General features: G+C 27.7%; 1 protein-coding gene across 1 annotated transcript in view; it reads left to right on the top strand.

Annotated features, from left to right (window-relative positions):
- The window catches only part of LOC123269415 (protein-L-histidine N-pros-methyltransferase), a 58,756-nt gene that overhangs the window by 28,374 nt on the left and 5,272 nt on the right, over window positions 1–25,110 (top strand). The window contains exons 3-5 of the mRNA XM_044735100.1: window positions 20,410–20,622; window positions 22,498–22,882; window positions 23,207–23,312. Of these exons, the coding sequence (XP_044591035.1) occupies window positions 20,410–20,622; window positions 22,498–22,882; window positions 23,207–23,278 (670 nt within the window). The 3' untranslated portion in view covers window positions 23,279–23,312. The remainder of the gene's footprint in view (window positions 1–20,409; window positions 20,623–22,497; window positions 22,883–23,206; window positions 23,313–25,110) is intronic.

Genomic DNA, 25,110 nt, shown 5'->3' with positions numbered 1-25,110 from the left:
ATGTACATGAGAGTAAGATCCCCCGGAGTTGTAGAAAGGATGGCCACTGCTATGCTGCCTTTGCCACATAAGACGACGATTCTATATATATTAGCTCGCGCTTGGTTGCTTTTACTTGCTTCTTTTCTCGTCTCTTGTTCTCTATATGTGGGTACATATACGTATGTATTTATGTATATATATGCATGTAAAGAGGTATATGTCTGCGCGTGAATATATAACAGGGGGTGGAAAAAGATCCGGGCGTTGTCGCACACACTATCATCAACCGTGTGAGAATAATGGCCGTCCGATATCGAGTCTGCTTTTACTATGGAGAAGATATATGTATATGTGTATATTTAAGAGAAGCTATACGACTTTATTGTTGCCTTTGGCAGTAAATCCATTTTAAATTTAATTTTTTTTTAAATGTATGATTTTTTTTTATTAAATATTACTTGGATAATAATAATAATAATAATAATAATAATAATAATAATAATAATAATAATAATAATAATACTCTTTATAAGTGTTTATTGTTATTATCTATATTAACTAAATTATTAAGAGAATAAGAAAAATTTGGTTTCCAGGATAGTCATATGATAAAATCGGTTTTTTAAAATGAAATTTAGTGTCATTGCAAAGGTCTCGACTTAAATTTGTGTCTTTTCAAGGTTTCATTTCATTCTCACCGATAGTCAATTTATAGTGATAAGTATTCAGGCTGCATTTGAAAATGCTCTATCTCTAGATACATCATTAAGAAATGACCTTGTATTTTGTGAAATATTGACATTTTTAAAGATATAAGCTCATCCCGATGTTGCACTCATAGAGACCTTTCATTTGAGTACCCACATCCATTTTTCATATATTTATATATATGAATATATGAAAAATATATCAAAATGCATGTGGGTACTCAAATGAAAGGTCTTTATGAGTGTAACATCAGGATGAGCTTATATCTTTAAAAATATCAATAATTAAGAAATGACCTTGTATTTTGTGAAATATTGACATTTTTAAAGATATAAGCTCATCCCGATGTTGCACTCATAGAGACCTTTCATTTGAGTACCCACATCCATTTTTCATATATTTTATATATTTATATATATGAATATATGAAAAATATATCAAAATGCATGTGGGTACTCAAATGAAAGGTCTTTATGAGTGTAACATCAGGATGAGCTTATATCTTTAAAAATATCAATAATTAAGAAATGACTTTGTATCTTGTGAAATATTGACATTTTTAAAGATATAAGCTCATCCCGATGTTACACTCATCAAGAACTTTCATCTAAGTACCCATATCATTTTCTCATATGGTTATATATATTTATATATATGTATATATGAAAAATATATCAAAAATGCATGTGGGTACTCAAATGAAAGCTCTTGATGAGTTTGACATCGGGATGAGCTTATATCTCTAAAAACGTCATTATTTAAGAAAGTACAGTGCAATTTAACAAAATTCATTATTTAATAAAGCAAAATTTTATTTATTTATACTTTACAAGTCACGGCAGTCACATAGTGACTGCAAGGTTGCTAATTAATTATAAAACAAATATATACAGAAAATTTAATAAGTGTATATATTGAAAAATAATTAACTTGAATTAAAAAAAAATTCTTCAACTGAGAAAATCATTTTGAAGAGTTCCATTGTCTTGAAAAATTTGTTGAATAAAATAAAATTTTTTAGTTCAAAAATTTTTCTACTCAGTTATTTTTTATTAATTTAAAATTTTAAAATTTAGTATTATACTTTGGATATTTTTTTAAGTCACTATTAATTATTATATCATTATTAATTAGTAGTTTTTTACTTATTAAATCTTAGAGAGCATAAAATAGAAAAATACTTGTTTAATTTATTATTCATATTTCATACCTTCTGCTATTTTTATAAATATAAGTCTATTTATTGACTTATGTACTGAAAGTACTTCCCTCGCATAAAAAATGCCTTTGCCTTTACCTTTGGTTTAGCTTTGCTTTCAACAAACGGGTATGAAAACAATAATGCAGGGGTAAAAATGCGCTTGGCAAGTGTGAAAAGGGAATTTAATGATAGAGTCTAAAAAAACACGTGTTTTTATTTCATAAATGTTATTTATAGGAAAACGGCGTTCTGGGTAAAGATAATTATAGACTTCGTAAGGGTAGGTGTCAATTTATATGAATTATGTAGTAGTTTGTGGTAATAACAATGGAACATATAGATTGAAGTGTGAAACAAGGAGTCTAAAAAACGAACGATAGTTGGATAAAAAATTATTTATTTTATTCGATGGACGTTTTTTTGGACATTTATAAATTATAGGGCTTTGAATGATTTGAGCGATTTGGAATTACTCTTATTTATTTTCATATTGTATGAACTTTTTTTTATTCTTTATATGAGATAACATTGAGCTTTAGATATACTTCCGAACAATGGGTTCGAATAAATATTGAAAATACGAGAGTAAATATAAATAATGTAAATAATTTATAAAAAAAAACATTAAGTTTTAAATAAGAAAAAAATTGATTTTTTCAAAATATTTCAATCATTTTAATTTTTTTAAATAATTTTTTTTATTAATTTGAAATTTATTAAATTCAATTTATTGAAAAAATTAGATAATTAAATAAAAAATCAAAAATCAATTCTTTTTTCTTCTAAATTGTTTACTTTTACGCGTTAAATATTAAAAAAAAAAATTATAAATATAGATAAAAAGCTTTAAAACTAATTGAAAATTTTATTTATACAAAATTTAATAATAAAAATCAAAAATTGACCATAAAATGAAAAATAAAAATTTTTTCTATTAATTTGAAATTTATTAAACTTATTTTATTGAAAAAAATTAGGTAATTAAAAAGAAAATCAAAACTCAATTTTTTTTTCTTCTAAATTGTTTATTTTTACTCGTTAAATATTAAAAAAAAAAATACAAAAATATCAAATATAATATAAATAGTATCAAAAGCTTTAAAACTAATTAAAATTTTTATTTATACAAAATTTAATAACAAAAATAAAAAAATTACCATAAAATAAAAAATAATTTTAAAAATAAGTATTAAAATTAAAATACTTTTTATAAAAAAAAATCAGATGAACATTTTACTAAACAATTGCCTAAAAATCAATTTCAAATCTTCTCAAACTCCTCTTTTCATTTATACAAAATTTAATAATCAAAATCAAAAATAGACCGTGGAATAAAAAATAATTAAAAAAAAAAAAAATATCAAAATTAAAATTAACAAAAGAAAAAATCAAATGACCATTTTACTAAACAATTGCCCAAAAATAAATTTCAAACTCCTCTTTTTATTTTTATTTTCCACCGCTGAAGCTGCTTCTACCTTACATCAACGCTCAAAGACACTCTCCATCTCTCCAATTGATCTGAACTCCTCTCCAGTCTCTCAAAAATATGAAGTGTAGGTTTTATTTTTCAGCCCTTAAACTTTAGCACAAATAAAGAAATGTGGCCGCGTCGTAATCATCTTGTGGGGGTGGAGTTAGTTTTTCAGTTCTGTATGTGTATGTGGAGTCTGGTGCTTGGGGATGAGTTGATAGTATAAAGATAGGATGGCGAATGTGGATGATGATAAAATCTCGCACGTTCCTGACGTTTTATCTGTCTTGCATATAATACTGGCTCTTTGTTGGTATTAAAAGAGCTAGTACTTTAAGTAAAAATGGGCTGTGCGATGAGTTTTTTCTCGCGAGCCATGATAATGGGATCCTTCTGAGTAGAGCTGGGGATTACTTTACTGCTCCTATCCTTAGCCCTCCTACACAGCAGACTCTTTCTGTACGGGGATGTCTCGTAAGGACGTATCTCGTCTAAGAACCCGATTCATCAGCTCAATAATAATTATTATGTATTTTTTATTTATTTTTAACACTATAGTATTACTCTCGAAGAAAAATAAAAAAAAAAAAAAAACATTTATATTTATTTTTAAATGATACAGACAATTAATTACTCGCACACTTATAGAAAGATTTGTCTATAATCAATAAGCTTTATTATCTGTTAATAAATGATTTTTTAGCATCATAGGATTTAATAAATATTTATTAACAGTTAATAAATATTTATCAATGGTTAATGAATATTTGTTAACTGTTAACAAATTTATTAAATGTTAATAAATATTTGTTAACAACAGATATTTATTAACAGTTAATAAGTAATTATTAAGTACAGTTTATTAACAGTTAATAAATATTTATCAATGGTTAATGAATATTTGTTAACTGTTAACAAATTTTTATTTAAAGTCAAAAGCAAAAATAGCAATTTTCTTCTTTTGATACACGGAAAAAAGTAAACTGTAATATTCACTCGGATTCCGGTTAATTTTTATAGTTTCAAACAGTAAAGCGGACATCGGGGTGGCAAAAATATAAATATTATACAGAACTTAATGTAGAAAGTATAAAAGCCACAATTTATAATTTAATATCCAAAATATGTGATTAGTAGCTGTCACTATAGTAAATAACGACTCTTTCATCTTAAACAATTACAGTTTCAAACACTAAAAATTGCCATTTCAATACATAGTCCATATTATGAAGAGAAGGGGAACTCAGATGAAAGAGAAGGGGGTCTCACTCTGGGAGAATTTAACATTTGAAATAGTAAAAATTATACTTTTAAAATATACATTTTACCAGTTCAAGCAAGTCAGTAATTACAGTTTGATTTTGCACGACTCATGATGCGAAGCATCAGAGAGTGCTTTACGATCGAAAAATTTTTTTCGCCTCATTTTAGCAACTATTTTTAGTATTATAGCCTTGTTAGTTCACGGAATCAAGATATTTTGCATACTATCGTCGAGATAATTTAATGGAGATTAATTCCATGCTTTCTAAAAATTGATTTACTGCAATAAAAACGGAAAAAAAACATCAAAATAGGTCAAAAAATTTTCCTGTCCGTCATGTATGAAACCCCGGAAACACTGTAACTTGTGAAAAAATCAATTATTTGAGTTAAACTTTTTTTTTTTAATTCTAATCGACGATTGTAAGTCACTGAATGCGAATGGTTAATTAATTCAGTGTCGTTTAATTACAATTATCAAAAAACGAAAACTACAAGACTGTATATCTATATCTATAGATATTATGTATTATGTTAAGTTTTTTTTTTTTTTTATATTTCATAATTAAATGAGCATTATGAGTCGTGCACTTTTGGATTTTCCAAACTTTTTAGCGTTGCGTTTAAAATTTACCATTTTACTTTGTAAATATTGACGTTGCTTGTATTAGAAATTTACTAACTTTATTTTATACTTTTTACATATCATAAGATCATTTTTTAGGTACGAAATGATAAATATCAAAGTCTGAATTCTTAATTATTATACTTTAACATTTTAGACATTTACATAGCGAATATTACTGTTTTAAATAGTATTTTTTTCCATGTAAAGAGTAAATTGTAACGTTTAAATGGTAAATATTATAAAGTGAATAGTAAAATCACGATTTTACTGTTTGAAATGGTAATTTTTAGCAGTTGATCATTACTTATTATAAATCGACTGTTATTTATTACAGTTTACTTTTTTCCGTGTACTTTTTATAACCCTATAGCTGGAATACATGATAATAATTCAATTCATTAAATAAATTAACGTTTTTAATATTTAAAAATATAAAAGATAATTATGAGCTGTGATAGAATTTAGTATTTTACGATAAACGTTATAATAATTTAATATAATTAATGCAAAATAATTTATCAAGATGATTTTTGTTTATAAGCAATCTTCATATCATATGACATTGCAAGCGAAACAAGTTCACTCAACAAAATATTTATTAACTGTTAATAAATATTTGTTAACTATTAATAAATACTTATTAACTATTAATAAATGTACTTTCCTCCCAAATAAATATTTATTGAATGTTAAAAAATATTTATTAAAATTTAATAAATTAATTAATTCTCTTCAAATAAATTAAATTATTAATAGTTAATAAATCCTTCTATTAGTGCAAGTATTGTGCATAAATTTAAAGATGAACGATGGAATGCGTGAAATTTAAAGATTAAAATTTCTAGATACTTTAGTCAAGTCGCATTATAAAATTTAACATGATATTGTATCATTTTGACGTTGTGATTTTATTTAAATTCCAGCGAGCATTAGAGCAAGACTAACAACTATTCTTCCGTGATATACATCCGTCTTTATCTCTTTATACACGGAAAAAAGAAAACTCGAAAAATTACAGCATAAATTCAATTTTTTAATTTAATATTCAGAGCTTTCAATGTAAATATTACATTCTACAATGTAATTTTTATAAAATCTGTAATAATTACATTAGAAACTGTAATTTTTCCAGTTTCCTTTTTTCCGTGTATTTACGGTATATATGTATGTATTATAATATGGATGTATATATAAGTAAAAAATATTCTTGGGTTTATATATGCAAACGTGCCAAGTCATAGAAGATTCTGCCGTGCACAAGTACGTTTTTCACGATAATATTTTTTTTCTCTATTAATCTTTCGGAAACAAAATACCTTGAATTTTATCGTTTATTACATTTATTGTTGTAGAAAATTTATAAAAATACTAACATGGAATTATATAAAAGGAAAAAAAATATTAAAGTTTCTGAATTTTTTATCCAAGTTATTTATAAATTTTTATTTTTATCAATCTTTTTTAGTACAATGTTCTATTTTTTAATAGACATTAAACTTCATATTATTAAATATTAAACAGTGAATTTTTATTGACATTCATTTCTAAAATGTTTTTTTATTAATCATAATGTATAACTAGTGAAAATTTTGACAAAAAAATATTTAAAAAGACAAAAATCATCTTAGAAAAGTAAAATTTTCTTGACAGACTATTTTAATTCTTTTGGTCCAAGTAAATTTTGTTTTTCCGTAAATATTTAATTAAAAAATCCATAATTTTTATTGTTTGTAAATATATATATAAAAAATTCAAAAATTAAAGCAGGCATTTCCTAAATTTCACTCTTGAATTTTATAAAAATCTTTTTTTGCACTGAAAAAAAAATAGTTAATGAAAGAAAAAAAAATTTTGTTTTATCAATCTTTTTTAGTACAATATTCTATTTTTTAATGGACATCAAACTTCATATTATTAAATATTAAACAGTGGATTTTATTGACGACAAAAATTTCTAAATTTTTTTTTATTAATTATAATGTATAACTAGCAATAATTTTAATAAAAAAATATTTAAAGACAAAAATTATCTTAAAAAAGTAAAATTTTCTTGACAGCCTATTTTGATCTTTTTCAATAATTTTTTTGGTCCAAGATTTTTTTTTAATGTAAATATTTAATTAAAAAATTCACAATTTCATTCATAAATATATCCATAAAAAATTCAAAAATTAAAGCAGGCATTTACTAAATCACACTCTTTAATTTTATAGAAAATTGTTTTTGCGCTGAAAAAAATAAAGTTAATTAAAGACAGAAAAAAAACTTTCGAATCAAGAAATTTATTTTGACGAATTAAATCAATAAAAATTCTTAAACCAGCTAAAATTTTTAAACCAATTTCTTCTCAGTCTAGAATTTTTCTCCAATTTTTGCTCAGAAAATTTTGATAAAAAATTGACTAAATTTTCCCCCTTACAATATTCGCCTCGCACTAAATAATCTATCCTTAACCTTCCCTAATCCCCCTGCAACCCCTTCAAAGCTTCCTAACCATCAGGTGAACCACCCCAACGATCCAAACCTGTCCAAAAGCCCCTCAACCTCTATCTACCCAAAGAAGAGATAATTGTCCTCTAAAATCTATTCATAAGAATAAAACTCTTACTCATCTGAGCTCATATCATACAAATACTCAATGCAGCTTGTTTAAAGTTGTTCCCCTGAGTGTTGGATCCCACCACGGTAACAAAGAGGAGTGGCTTGTCCCACTTCTCTCCTCTCCTCCTGTCCATCGACACGCCTGCCCAGGATCCCCTTATCCAGCATCCGCGTGGACCCGAGTAGAGCCGTTAGATCTTAAGTCTCCCACTCAGTGTGTATAATAGAACATACACCGAGATCCCCACTATTAGCGACCACCTCTTAATGCCGTGCTGCAAACACAGTCAAGTCTAGAATCCAACATCCAGCACTAGTCACATCACCTTTACTCCTACTCTTATTTCAGCCTCCTACCCCTATTATGCCCAGCTGGAGAAAGAAAGACTTATTCTTATTATATATTATATATTACTTAGTTTAGTTCAGCACGGATAGGAGTTAGAGAGCTAGAGGAGGTAAGGCTAACAAGGCTCAGTTAGTGTCTTTGTCTAAATAATAGCAATAGTAAGTGAAGTCTAGCAATACAAAATAGTAGGTGTAGTATAAGTACAGAGAGAGACAGAAATAAGTATAAGGGGCGATACCAGGCTAAATACAACCACTTTTCCACCACCTACTATATTTTCTCCTTATCCTTAGTCAGTATCTACACAGCCGTACTGTCTTATTTTTCCCCCCTTCCTATTCTCCTTGGCTAACTTCTACTTGGTTTATTTATTTCCAGTCGTTCAATGTCCTCAAGCCAAATAAAACTACCCCTACTCCTTCTCCTACTCCTGCTGCTACCCCGTTCTTTACTTGGACCCGCTGGATCCACATGTGCCAATACACTCGATCTACAGTCAACGCTCTCTGTATTTGACTCGCCCGTACAGGACCATTCTCTGTATTTGACTCGTCCTTGTCCATAAGAGCTGTGTAAAATCGTCAAATATAGAGGAAGAATGTGGTCAAATACAGAGAGCGGTCAAATACAGAGAGGTCCAATACAGAGAGCGTCGACTGTATATATGGATGATGGAATTTAATGCTAGATCGTATAATAGCCGGGTGATGCTGATGACGAGAGGGTTCGCTGCTCGGAATATTATACCGCTGCATACATTGTCACTTTCAACAAACTAACACACGGTACGCAAATAAGTTCTAGCTTAGCTTAATATCTTGGTGGGTGCTGCTGGTAAGGATTCTAATGGAGTTTGAGTTGAGAGATGGTACTATGGAGAAAAATAGACGGAACTTTGGAGATATAAGAATTGCTGATGATTCAATAATGAAACTTTGGTCATAGATGCTGATGAGGAAATTTTGTTGGGATAGAACTTGATGGTTAATGCGTCCGGATGATTGTTTATTAATTTATTGATGAGCTATTGTTTGCAAATGAGGAGTTTTGTGGAATTTAATGGAGGATATGGCATGGATGAGTGAGTTGAGGGAAGGTCTAGACTTCTACTGGGTCATCAGTAGATTAATTAGAAGTTATCAAAATTGAAATTAAAAGTTTAGATTAAAAAAAAAAAAATTTTTTTATAGGCAAATTTTTCAATTTTTTAAAATTGGGAATACAAATTTAAGAAAAATTCAATTTTTAGATTTATAAAAAATATTGTATACTCTATATTATTAAGAGAATAAGAAAAATTTTATTTTCAGAATAGTCATATGATAAAATCGGTTTTTTTAGTGAAATTTAGTGACAATGCAAAGGGCCTGACTTGAATATGTGCTTTTTTAAGGTTTCATTTCATTCTCACTGATAGTCAATTTATTATGATAAGTATTTAAGTTGCATTCAAAAATGCTCTATCTCTAGATAAATAATTAAGAAATTACCTTTTATCTTATGAAATATTGACATTTTTAAAGATATAAGCTCATCCTGATGTTACACTCATCGAGACCTTTCATTTAAGTACCCACATCAATTTTTCATATATTTTATATATTTATATATTTCACAAATACCATATATATAAAATATATAAAAAATGACATGTGGGTATTTAAATGCAAGGTCTCGATGAGTGTAACATCGGAATGAGCTTATATCTTAAAAAATGTTAATAATTAAGAACTGACTTTGCTATCTTGTCAACTCATGATATTCTTGAAGATGTAAGCTCATCCCGATGTTACACTCATCGAGACCTTTCATTTGAGTACCCACATTAATTTTTCATATATTTTATATATTTATATATACATGAATATATGAAAAATATATCAAAATACATGTGGGTACTCAAATGAAAGCTCTTGATGAGTGTAACATCGGGATGAGCTTATATCTTTAAAAACATCAATAGTTAAGAAAGAACAGTGTAATTTAACAAAAGTTATTATTTAATAAAGCAAAATTTTATTTATTAATAGTTCACAAGTCACGGCAGCCACATAGTGACTGCAAGGTTGCTAGAAATAAATTTACGAGCCTATTGTCTCTTACTTTCTGTTATTCTTTAAACGCGGGAATATAAATTTTAAAATTCTAAATTTCTAAAAAAATAATAAACTAATCAACTTCTCGGTCTATAAACCTTGCAGAGGATGCAAAAAAAATTCAATCGTCTAATAATAATCAGAAAAAAATTTATCAAGAGTTTTAAAGCCTATCTCATCCCGGCACACTGTGGCTCAGCAAATTAAAAAAAAATATATAAATTTCTAAAATTCTCCTAAAAAAAAAAAATCATCAGTTAATTTTCTATGAAAATTTTTCTTCTAAAAAGCATACAGCGTTCTCGCATCATTATAAAAAATGTTAATACCCGATTAAGAACCAGCGGATAGTATAAAAAAGGTATCTCGCTTGGAAGATCTTAGCGCACCTCGAGCTTAAGCTCTAGACCGCGTGCCGCCGTTCTCCAAATTAAAGGATGCGCTGAAGGTACTACATATACACGTCCAGTTTCCAGTTGAGCAAAACAACCCAACAGAAAAAAAAAAAAAAAAAGAAAAAAAAATAACTTAAGATAAAAGCAAAGGCAAAGGACTACACATGGATGTTTATACATAAGGGCACGACGAGTAGAGGCGTAGATGCAACACAATGCCGCATTATATAGAATAAGAAGAGAAGACGAGGGATAGGTAGGTAGCGAAGAGCAAAAGCGGTGAATTAATTGTCGCTCGCGCCGCTAGGGACTATAGCGATCCGCACGTCTGATTTGTGGCCCGCACGTGTAGTGTGTACGTCTTTCCTCCTTGTTCTTATCCTTGTTCCTTGTTCATCGATTCTATCAAAGTTAAATAAAAGTTGTTTCGCGATTCGCCAAGTCCCGAATTAAAGACAAAGCAAACTTTGCAAAGCCAAAAAAAAAAATAAAATAAACAATATTGAATCTGAAAATGAATCTGATGACATAGAGAATAATAAAACGATCTCGAACGATTCCCGAGATGGAGATGGAGATGAAGAGCAAGATGGAAATAAGAATCTGGAGCACCCGAAGAACCTGAGGACCCAGGAACGATCGAACATCGAACAATGAGAGCTTGCTTGCTCTCTTATCCGCAAACTTTAAAATAATTTTTTGTTTACTCGTTTTTTATACTTTCGTCTTCTTTCTCCACCATGAAAAAAAAATATATGTCGAAATACATAAAAAATATACACTGATAGAAGGATTTGTTTTTATTTAATAAGCTTTATTATCTGTTGATAAATGATTTTTTAACATCATAAGTTTTTAATAAATATTTATTACCAGTTAATAAATTATTTATTAAATGTTAATAAATATTTGTTAACAGTTAACAGATATTTATTAACAGTCAATAAGTAATTATTAAGTACAGTTTATTAACTGTTAATAAATATTTATTAATGATTAATGAATATTGGTTAACTGTTAACAAATATTTATTTAAAATCAAAAGCAAAAATCAAGAATACATGATAATAATTAAATTCACTAAATAAATTAACGTTTTTAATATTTAAAATATAAAAAATAATTATGAGCTGTGATAGAATTTGGTATTTTTCAATTAACGTTATTATAATGAAATATAATTAATGCAAAATAATTTATCAAGATGATTTTTGTTTATAAGCAATCTTCATATCATATGACATTAAAAGCCAAACGAATTCACTCAACAAAATATTTATTAACTGTTAATAATTATTTGTTAACTATTAATAAATACTTATTAACTATTAATGAATGTACTTTCCTTCCAAATAAATATTTGTTGAATGTTAAAAAATATTTATTAAAATTTAATAAATTAAATAATTGTCTTCAAATAAATTAAATTATTAATAGTTAATAAATCCTTCTATCAGTGTTTTTTAAATATATTAAAAATCTATAAATATATATAAGTTACGTACAGTAAATATATTTTTAATAACTAACTTTTGGCCGATTTTTATATATATTTTAGATATATATTTAAAATATATTTTTTTTATATTTTTAGCTATGTATTTTTTATGTATTTTAAGATGTATATAAAATGTATATTAAAATCGGCCAAAAGTTAGTTATCAAAAATATATTTACTATACATATTTTTCATATATTTATATATTTTTTATAGATTTTTGTTATATTTAAAATATATTTTTTATATATTTCAACATAAATTTTTTTAATATTTTTTTTTTCATAGGGGCTCTTCCTCTTCTCGGTCCTTTCTCTTTATTTCGCTGATTCAACTCCTTTTTATTTTGCTTATTATTCAATGGACCCTTGGTGCTCGTTAATTGATGGCAGGGGCGATGGGCCCAGGCACCCGGGTGGTGTGCTTTGGACTCTACAAGTTTAAAACCGACGGAGTTACAGAGCCCTCCAAAGTTTGGTGGCTCCTTGGGGTGGCACCACCTGATTGTCCACCAGCCTCTCTTATCCTTAAATAAACCGACCGGCTACTATTATATACTCCTTACTCCTTACTGCTATACTGTACCAGCCTTATTTATATCTTTAAGCTTGCTAACTGAATTCACGATCAAAATACCGCGGCATTGATGGATTGCCGCGGACCTGTAAACGCCGCTGAGTTTACTTTTTTTTTTGTTAGCTTTTTGCGGTTCACAGCAAAAACCGGCCGGCTTTTTTACCTGCGCCGGGACACCCGGGTATATAATGCCGCCGAGAACTCCTCTGTTAATTCAATCGCCGATCGGAGGTACTATTGACATGACACCCTCTTTATCGGCGATATCGAGGAAATAAGTGAATTATATCGCGATTCTTGTACGGAGATTTGAGAATTTTTTTTTTTTTTAAGTGAATAAATAATTTTGCTTTGAATGGTTATTTTTTGTGTTCGGAAAAAATTAGTTGGATTTAAGAGAACGAATTTGATCATTTTTAATCAAGTAGAAAATTTCTTCATTAAAAAATAAAATTTGTTTCAATTTTATTAAAAATTTTTACAAATTAATTCTTAGAATACTACACGGAGAAAAAAGTGTTGCTATTATCACGATACAGTATAGTGATGATCACGATCCACGTATGACTATACTTTAGATGCGCATGTGTCCAATCTAGTGGATCGTGATTATCACGATCCACATGGATTCGGATATCGAATGTCTATATTGCTACGGTTTATAGATGATTATTAGTTGTTTTTGATTAAATATTAATTATATGTTATTGCAGATTATTTTTTTTTTTTAGTTTTTTCGTATATTATTGTTATAAACATAAATACGAATTCCTTGTATAGCTTGATTAGTTTAAAATTTTTGTGTAGTTTATATGACAGTCAAGAATTCGGTTAGGTTTAAAAATGTTTAAATAATGACTGACAGCAGTTGGAATTTATTTTATATGACTTTTTTTTTTTGATTTTTAAAAATATTAGCCTAGAAATTTGTATTATTGATATATTCATTAAAAATACGCAATTATTTTTATCATAAGAAAAATATTTTTTAATGGAATTTTTACTTCTTTATTACTCCATGTACTTTATAAAAAAAAATAACATAGTTTTGCGTAAAGTATTTAAGTAGTATGGGATCAAATTATTTATGCTAAAAGAACCTTTTATGAAAACACAAATGTTATTTATTTAATACAATATATAATGTTCATTGTTTTTCTTTACCAACGCAGTAGAATTATATACAATAACCACGGACACAGCATTAACACAATTAACATAGGAAGATTTATTTCTTTACTAGACCTTCAAAAAACGACACGAGTTTTTCAAGATTCCACTCGAGTAATTTATCAACAACCCAATTTTCCATATCGTTGTTAATATAAATTGGTGCAATTATCGCTATTTCATCACCAAAATTGTAAATAAATAAACTCGTAAGTTTCAGACTTGGTTATGTGTGGTGGCGCTGAACGCGTTGTGGATAGTGATAATCACGATCCGTTTCGCTGTAGTAAAAAAACGTTTTGAGATATTCACTATACAGTTGAGTGTGGTATTCAGTATTCACTGTTTCGAGTATAACTGTATTCGTATGGTGAATATGACAATACTGTTTTGAGCTAATCACAATGCTTCGTTCACGATCCACTAGATCACTATAATAGCAATACTTTTTTCTCCGTGTAACAACCTTGCAGTCACTATGTGACTGCCGTGATTTCTGAACTATAAAAAATTAAAATTTTGCTTCATTAAATAATGACTTTTGTTAAATTGCACTGTACTTTCTCAACTATTGACGTTTTTAAAGATATAAGCTCATCCTGGTGTTACACACATCAAGAGCTTTCATTTGAGTACCCACATGCATTTTTTATACATTTTTCATATATACATATATATAGTATATATTTTGAAGATATAAGCTCATCCTGATGTTACACACATCAAGAGCTTTCATTTGAGTACCCACATGCATTTTTTATATATTTTTCATATATACATATATATTTTATATATAAATATATAAAATATATGGAAAATTGATGTGGGTACTCAAATGAAAGGTCTCGATGAGTGTAACATCGGGATGAGCTTATAGAGGAACCTGGGGAACGAAGGCCCCCCTGGGGCACGACGGCCCCCCTCAAAAATTGTGTAAAAAATTTTTTTTTCAATTTCCGTCAAGTTATATGACGTCTATAATGTTTTATGATATTTACGGCCAACATGTGATATGTGGGGCATAATGGACAACTCAAAAAAAAAATCGTCACGAAAAAAAAAATTTTTTCTTTCGAATTGTGATAAATTTGTGATGAAATGAATCAGAAAAAATTTAATTGAACTAAAAAATTGAATCATTCGGGGAAGAGTGGTACACAAAGATCCCTGGGGCATAACGGGCCCTCTCATAAATTAGGAAAAAAATTTTTTTACCTAAATTTTTTTTTCCATTTTCCGTCAAGTTATGACCTCTATGATGATTTTATGATATTTCAGGCCAATACGTGATCTGTGGGGCATAATGGACTACTCGACAAAAAAATTGTAACGGAAAAATTATTTTTTTTTTTAAATTGTGATAAATTTTAAAAATTCATCATTTTAGGTCAATGGTATTTATTTTGAGTAAAATGAATCAGAAAAAATGTAATTGAACTGAAAAATTTAATAAAAAGTTAAATTATATAGCTTATAAAAAATTTAAAACATAGTTTTTTGAAATTAAAACAGTAATAATTATATTATTAATTATTGATCACGGTATCCTCTGTACCAGGCAGAAACCCAACCTCAGTTTTATTTGAATTTCTTCAAGAATGTCTTACTCTACGCAATTCATATTTCTAATTTTGACTAGACAAAAATATACGTATTTTAAAAGCTCAATCTGAAAACTCAACATGTGATTTCAATCAATGTTAATTAATGTAACTAATTCATTGCTATATAAAATCTCTATATTTTTTCTTGTCCGAAAGTTTATTAAAACCACTAAATGCAATAATAAGAAATTAATTATATTATTAATTATTATCTACTTAAAACTAATTAACAGCTTAACAATAAATTAATAATAATTTTTTAAAACGTTAACAAAAGTTCAACTTTGAATAAATCATGAAATATAAATGTTTGATAATTATAAAATCACATTGAGATAATTTAGTGAATATACGATTATTTGCAATGATCACAGAAATATTCATCAGAGTAATCTTCGCCAATACCTGCGCAAGAATCATGAGACCATATTTATTACAATTTTTACACTGAATCCATGACTCTGTGGATTCCAAGTAAAGTCCATTGCAATAAAGACAATGGGAATCATCATTTTTACATTGTAAATGTTTTTTTTTTTTTTTCAAGTTTTTTAGTTTTGATTTTATTTATTTTTTTTTTTTTTTGTTTAACTGAGGGCTTTTTTTTTGGCTTCATTTTGATTTTTTTCTTTGAGTTCTCGGCGATACTCAAGACTCGTAAGAATCGTGGTTTTCCTTCGACGATGTTTTCTGGGAGGAGAATCTCTAGATTTTGATGGTGATTGTTTCAGTGAAAAAAAAATTTTTTTATATGATTTTTTGGGGAAGGGGCCGTCGTGCCCCAGAAAAATAAAATTTTTTTTTCGATTTCTTGCAAAATTTCGACTGATTCATTCAAAATAGATGGAAAATAAACGAATTTGATGGTTAAAAGCCACAAAAAGGAAAAATCGGCTTAAGGGGGCCATCGTGCCCCAGCCTCCCCTATCTTTAAAAATGTCAATAGTTCACAAGATACAAGGTCATTTCTTAATTATTGATATTTTTAAAGATGTAAGCTCATCCCGTTGTTAAACTCATCAAAACCTTTCATTTAAATACCCACATGGCATTTTTTATATATTTTATATATATGGTATTTGTGAAATATATAAATATGTAAAATATATGAAAAAATGATGTGGGTACTTAAATGAAAGGTCTCGATGAGTGTAACATCAGGATGAGCTTATATCTTTAAAAATGTCAATATTTCATAAGATATTTGTTAAATTGCACCGTAAGTTTTTAACTATTGACGTTTTTAAAGAAATAAGCTCATCCTGATGTTACACTCATCAAAACCTTTCATTTGAATACCTACATGGCATTTTTTATATATTTAATATATATGGTATTTGTGAAATATATAAATATGTAAAATATATGAAAAAATGCTGTGGGTACTTAAATGAAAGGTCTCGATGAGTGTAACATCAGGATGAGCTTATATCTTTAAAAATGTCAATATTTCACAAAATATTTGTTAAATTGCACCGTACGTTTTGAACTATTGACGTTTTTAAAGAAATAAGCTCATCCTGATGTTACACTCATCAAAACCTTTCATTTGAATACCTACATGGCATTTTTTATATATTTAATATATATGGTATTTGTGAAATATATAAATATATAAAATATATGAAAAATTGATGTGGCTACTTAAATCAAAGGTCTCAATGAGTGTAACATCGGGATGAGCTTACATCTTTAAAAACTTCAATATTTCACAAAATAAAAGGTAATTTTTTAATTATGTATCTAGAGATCGAACATTTTCAAATGCAGCCTAAATATTTATCATAATAAATTGAATATTGGTGAGAATAAAATGAAACCTTGAAAAGACACAAATTCAAGTCAAGACCTTTGCAATGACACTAAATTTCACTAAAAAAACCATATTACTATCCTGGACACAAAATTTTTCTTATTCTCTTAATAATATAGATGATTATTATATCGCGTTTTAGATGCCATAAAAATATATACTCCAAAAAATACCGTTGAAAAGCCATAAGGGCGTATAAAAAATTTTTTTTCGGGAATGACGTATGTTCAGAAATGAAATAAAAAATTTCTTGTGTACCCTATTTAATAAACTTGCTTATTAAAATAAAAGCACGAAATCTCCAATTTTCTACTAAAAACTGTCTCGTAGAATTACAACTATAAAAATAATAAGTACTCGTGCCTTGGACACGCCAAAAAAAAAATCTAAGATCAAAGGAAGTAAGTAAATGGAATATTCCAACTTTTTAATGGAATGCCAGAGCTAATTTAACGCTTACGACGGATTAAGACGATCTATATCTTCAACTATATATTAATAATAACAACTAGCGACTAGCTATGATAAAAGACAAGGATGTAATAGTATGGTTAACAGCAGAAGCAGAGCCGGAGGTCGAAGTTGACGTAGCGTCGACACATAGCCCAGAAAAAGAGTTGTTAACTATACTTTTTAGTCCTCCGCATACTTAGTACTTAGTACTTAGTACTTAGTACCGAGTGAAGTACTTGGACCAACTAAGGCATCAACTAAGGCGGCACGCTGTCTAGTAAGGTTTATCATGACCATGACCATGGTCACGTTCAACGCTTGCCTTTCATCAGAGCAGAGGCCAGCTTAATCATTATATGTTATTCTGATAATGATTATGACCATCATGACTGTTTACGTCTAGTCATTAAACTAGACTGTGATAACTTGAAACTGCCTTTACAGTTTATTTTTGTTGTATATAGTATTTTCAGGGCAAAAGTGTTGGGAAAATTAGGGGGCTACGCGTAATTGGACGCGCCGCGTCGGTTGTTATTGCCCTATCGTGGTACTTATCACCAGTAAGTACTTATCACTGGTAATATAGATAGCATGGAGTCTCAGAGGCTAAAATCGACCTAAAGTTTAAAGTTTTAAGTCTTAGGTCTAAAGTCTAAAGTCGAGAGTCGAAGATCCGTTGTCAGGATTTGCCACCCATATCGGACTCTACATAAAATATAATATACGATGTATAATCTTATATCATATCATGCTACACCTGTATATTCACCATCACCAGTGTGATTTTTTTTCACTCGCGGCTAAAGTTTCTATCATAAAGTTGGAACCGTGAAGAAGAAACGCATTGCATACATGCATAGAAAGAATTTTTTTTGTTAAAAATTATCATTTTCCGACAAAATGCAATGTAATTTCTTAATCATTGACATTTTTTAAAATATAAGCTCATCCTGATGTTACGCTCATCGAGACCTTTTATTTGAATACCCACATAAATTTTTTTATATATTTTATATATTTCACAAATATGAGAAATATCATATATATATAAAATATATGGAAAAATTCGTGTGGGTATTCAAATGAAAGGTCTCGATAAATGTAACTCCAGGATGAGATTATATTGTTGAAAATATCATTAGTTGACTAGATAGCAATGTCAGTTTTTAAATATTGATATTTTTTAAGGTATAAGCTTATTCCAATGTTACACTCATTAAGAGCTTTCATTTGAGTATCCACATGCATTTTGATATATTTTTCATATATATATATATATATATATATATATATATATATATATATATATAATAAATATAAATATATGAAAAATTGATGTGGGTACTCAAATGAAAGGTCTCGATGAGTGTAACACCGGGATGAGCTTATATCATTAAAAATGTCGATAGTTCACAAGATACAAGGTCATTTCTTAATTATTGACATTTTTTAAGATATAAGCTCATCGTGATGTTACGCTCATCGAGACCTTTCATTTGAGTACCCACATGAATTTTTCATATATTTTATATATTTCACAAATATGAGAAATATCATATATATAAAATATATGGAAAAATTCGTGTGGGTATTCAAATGAAAGGTCTTGAAAAGTGTTACTTCAGGATGAGCTTATATCGTTAAAAATATCATCAGCAGACAAAATACAAAGTAATTTCTTATTTATTGACATTTTTTATGATATAAGCTCATCCTGATGTTACGCTCATCAAGGCCTTTTATTTGAATACCCACACAAATTTTTTATATATTTTATATATTTCACAAATGTGAGAAATATCATATATATATATATATATATATATATATATATATATATATATATATATATATATATATATATATATATATATATATATAAAATATATGAAAAAAGTCGTGTGCATACTCAAATGACAGGTCTCGATGAGCGTAACATCAGGATGAGCTTAGATCTCAAAAAATGTCAATAATTAAAAAATTTTTGAGAGTTAGAAATTTTTCAACTCAAACCATGAAGATGAAATTCTTCAAAATTATTTACTTGACTCAAATAAATTTTTTTTCTGTGTAATATAATTGTAATTAAATTATTTTCACGGTATTTTTTAAAGAAAATTCTTTCTTATTCAAAAAAAAACTCTAGTCTTCTTTACAATTTTCTCGATTCAAGTAAACTTTTTTTTTCCTATAAATATCTTGTGCCGGAGAATGAGATGGGAAATGTTGTATAAAATGTGTTATGTAGTGGATAGTAGACAGTATATGTAGGGAGTTGTAGGTAGTGTTAAAGAGCAGCGACCATGGAGAACCGTTTACCTAATAATAGCAATAATATGTTAATGGGATGCGTATCGAGGATCTTAAGAATCCGAACTGGGGTGCAGGCTATTGTTTGCAAATATCTCTTTAAAAATGTTTACTTGTTTGCCGAGTACATCAACGATAACCGAGTAAAGGGTCTGTCGCGATACCCGCCTACTAAAATGATAATGATAATAAATTTACCAAATTATCTGGTTTTTTATTTTCAATTTAAAATTTTTAATAGTTTGTCAGCAAATTTTAATTTTTTTCTCAATAAAATTTTGCTTGCAGCTTACTGGGACGAGGTTCCATGCATGTTTTTTCGACTGAGCAATTTTTGAAACTGATGGACGCGAGTGGATTCAGAGGACCCTGGGATACTGTAGTGGATCTTGGGGCTGGAGACGGTGCTACTACGGCACACATTTCTCATCTTTTTAAAAAAGTTTACGCGACTGATGTATCAGCGCCTATGAGATGGGCATTAGCTAGGCGTAAATTTACGTGAGTTTTATTTATTAAAAATTTTTTATTCATTTTCAATATAATGATTATTAATTATTAATTATTAATAATCATCAATTAAAATTATAACAATTCAATGGAAAATTTTTAATTTTACTAAAAAAATTAATTTATATAAATAAAATATTTTTAAAAAATTGCACTCGTAGTTTTATAAAATTATCTGAAAATGCTCTATCTCTAAATACATAATTAAAAAATGACCTTGTATCTTGTGAACTATTGACATTTTTAAAGATATAAGCTCATCCCGATGTTATACTCGTCTAGACCTTTCATTTGAGTACCCACATCAATTTTTCATATATTTATATATATTATATATATGTATATATGAAAAATATATCAAAATGCATGTGGGTACTTAAATGAAAGTTCTTGATGAGTGTAACATCGGGATGAGCTTATATCTTTAAAAATATCAATAATTAAGAAATGACCTTGTATCTTGTGAACTATTGACATTTTTAAAGATATAAGCTCATCCCGATGTTACACTCATCAAGAGCTTTCATTTGAGTACCCACATGCATTTTCATATATTTGTCATATATACATATATATATAATATATATAAATATATGAAAAATTGATGTGGGTACTCAAATGAAAGCTCTTGATGAGTGTAACATCGGAATGAGCTTATATCTTAAAAAATGTTAATAATTAAGAACTGACTTTGCTATCTTGTCAACTAATGATATTCTTGAAGATATAAGCTCACCCCGACACTACATTCATCGAGACCTTTTTTTTGAGTACCCACATCAATTTTTCATATATTTATACATATTATATATATATATATATATATATATATATATATATATATATATATATATATATATGTATGAAAAATATATCAAAATGCATGTGGGTACTTAAATGAAAGCTCTTGATGAGTGTAACATCGGGATGAGCTTATATCTTAAAAAATGTTAATAATTAAGAACTGACTTTGCTATCTTGTCAACTAATGATATTCTTGAAGATATAAGCTCACTCCGACACTACATTCATCGAGACCTTTCATTTGAGTACCCACATCAATTTTTCATATATTTATATATATTATATATATGTATATATGACAAATATATGAAAATGCATGTGGGTACTCAAATGAAAGCTCTTGATGAGTGTAACATCGGGATGAGCTTATATCTTTAAAAATATCAATAATTAAGAAATTACCTTGTATCTTGAGAACTATTGACATTTTAAAAGATATAAGCTCATCCCGATGTTACACTCATCGAGACCTTTCATTTGAGTACCCACATCAATTTTTCATATATTTTATATATTTATATATTTCACAAATACCATATATATAAAATATATAAAAAATGCCATGTGGGTACTCAAATGAAAGGTCTCGATGTGTGTAACATTGAGATGAGCTTATATCTTTAAAAATGTTAATAATTAAGAACTGACTTTACTATCTCGTTAACTAATGATATTTTTAAAGATATAAGCTCACCCTGACATTACTCTCATCGAGACCTTTCATTTGAGTACCCACATCAATTTTTCATATATTTATATATATTATATATATGTATATATGAAAAATATATCAAAAATGCATGTGGGTACTCAAATGAAAGCTCTTGATGAGTGTAACATCGGAATGAGCTTATATATTCAAAAACGTCAATATTTAAGAAAGTACAGTGCAATTCAACAAAAGTCATTATTTAATAAAGCAAAATTTTAATTTTTTTTAGTTCACAAATCACGGCAGTTACATAGTAACTGCAAGGTCATATATGTATGACTGAAATTAAATAAAAAAAAAGTTCAATAAATAAAATATTTTACTAATTAAATTAAATGGTATAAAAATAGAGTCCTAAATGTGAATAACTGGGACAAGACGGGGCCATTCAACATGATCCTGTGCCTAAACCTCCTGGACCGCTGCGACAGGCCTAACACTCTTCTGAACCAACTGAGAGACACTCTAGCCCCCGGAGGACGTCTGGTAGTAGCCCTGGTTCTTCCCTTCAGCCCCTACGTGGAGACAGGAGAGCGTGGGGACCACAAGCCTATGGAGTACTTGCCTATCAGAGTATCCGGCCTAGAAGAGCAGGTCGCGACAGTTATTGACAGCGTCTTTAAACCCGTCGGCCTAAGATGCTTAGTCTGGAGCAAACTTCCTTATCTCTGCGAGGGGGATTTGAGACAGGCCTATTGTTTTTTGGAGGACGTTATTTTTGTACTTGAAGCCGAGGTAATTATTTTTTTTTATATAAATTTTTGTAATGTATTAAAAATTATAAAATTTTTATATAAATTATTTATAATGAATTAATTTATTTTTATTTCATAATTAATTCATTATTTATAATAAATTAATTTATTAATTTATTTTTAATTCATAGTTAATTCTTTATTAATAATAAATTTACTTATTTTTAATTCATAATTAAATTATTATTTATAATTAATTAATTTATTTTTATTTCATAATTAAATTATTATTTATAATAAATTAATTTATTTTTTATTCATAATTAATTAAACTATTATTTATAATAAATTTATTTATTTTTAGGAAGGAACAGAACAACGAATAAAAGAGCCAATAAAAGAAAATGAAAGGACTGGATGTGTTAAAAAGGATTGACGATAAAAAAAAAAAAGAAAAAAAATGAATCCAGGTAAATCACAATTGTAAAAATGTATTTTTTATTAATAATCAATACGTTGAATCGATAAGTGCAGGATAAGAATACAAGATATAGTAATACTGGCAAGCGACGTCAAGTTTTTTAGCGGTGCAGACACATCAGTAGCATTATTGGTGTATAATAGAATATTAATAATTATTCGTTATAAAGACTGAATTAACAACGGATTAATAGCCTCGCTATCGATTATTTAAATAAAACCAGAATTACCAATTAATTAATTAATTAATTCCTTGGAAATAAAATTATAATAATAATAATAATTATTATTATTATTGTTGTTATAAAAAAAGATTTTAGTTTAAATTATCGGTAGTGAGACTTTATTAAATTAATACATGATTGATATTTTGTTATGTTAAATTATTACGGTATACATTATTGTATATTATTAACAGGTAATTGTAATTGTACATTGTAAATTGATACAGTCATATTGTAATTGTCGATATTGCAATTTATATTGTTATTATTGCAGCTGATTAATTAATAATCAATAGTTATAAATGTTAATTAAATAACAAATGATTTTTTATAAAATAAATTTACAGCGGGTCTACCGCGCTAAAAACATATCAAACAAACATTTAACTATAAAATATCAATAATAATAATAATTATTTAAATAATAATAATAATAATATATACATATAAAATTTTTTAAAACTTACAAGCTCGTGTGAAAAAATTATTAGACATTTCATAGCCAAAAAAAAAATAACAATCTTTAACTTTAGATTATTTTTTTTCTTCTTTTATCTATATATAATATATAAATATAAATAAAACATATAAAAATGCTGCATTACTTTATAATTCTAACTATCATTTAGGGGTGTGCGAATATTCGAGTTTACGAATAATTCGCCTCGAATTCGAATCGAATTATTCGATTCGAATTTCGAATCGAATATTCGAATAATTCGAATCGTTCGAATAATTCGAATAGTTCGAATAATTCGAATAGTTCGAATAATTCGAATCGTTCGAATAGCTCAAATAATTCAAACAGTCGTTTTCTGTTAATAAACTGATTAATTTTTGTGTAAAAATTAATTTGTTTTATTTTATTTGACTAAATAAAGTCTTCATAATTATTCGATAGTAAAGTCTGCTTATTATTTGTAATAAATATCTCTTGGTGTATTCGGACTCCCCGCCTCGGGGCACCTCGCTATTTTGACATTTTTCCGGAAAAATTCGATTTCTTTAATAAATGAGATCTACAGGCACGATAGATCAGACATTGAAAAAGTGTAAATATAGACTATGGAAATTCTATAGCTTTATCTCTAGCTGAGATTATTTAAATTAATTTATTTTTCTCTTAACTGAAATAAATTACGTCTATAGCTATATTACATTATAGTAATATTTACATAGCCCACATGAATTTTTTATGAATTTTATATATTCCACAAATATGGGAAATATCATATAGGTTTATAAAATATATGAAAAAAATCGTGTGCGTACTCAAATGAAAGGTCTCGATGAGCGTAACATCAGGATGAGCTTATGTCTTAAAAAATGTCAAGAATTGAAGAATGACTTTGTATTTTGTCTACTGATGATATGTTTAACGATACAAGCTCATCCTCAAGTTACACTTATCGAGATCTATCATTTAAATACCCACACGAATTTTTTATATATTTTATATATTTCACAAATATGATACACAGTAAAAAATTTTGCGTCATTGCGTCAAAAAATTATGTGTTAAAAATTTTTGTGTTAAATATTTAACACTTTTATGTGTAAATTT

The sequence above is a fragment of the Cotesia glomerata genome, linkage group LG7, assembly GCF_020080835.1.
Source record: "Cotesia glomerata isolate CgM1 linkage group LG7, MPM_Cglom_v2.3, whole genome shotgun sequence".
Lineage (NCBI taxonomy): Eukaryota > Metazoa > Arthropoda > Insecta > Hymenoptera > Braconidae > Cotesia > Cotesia glomerata.
The sequence above is the reverse complement of the archived record's forward strand: the minus strand, read 5'-3'. Positions and strand labels throughout refer to the sequence as shown.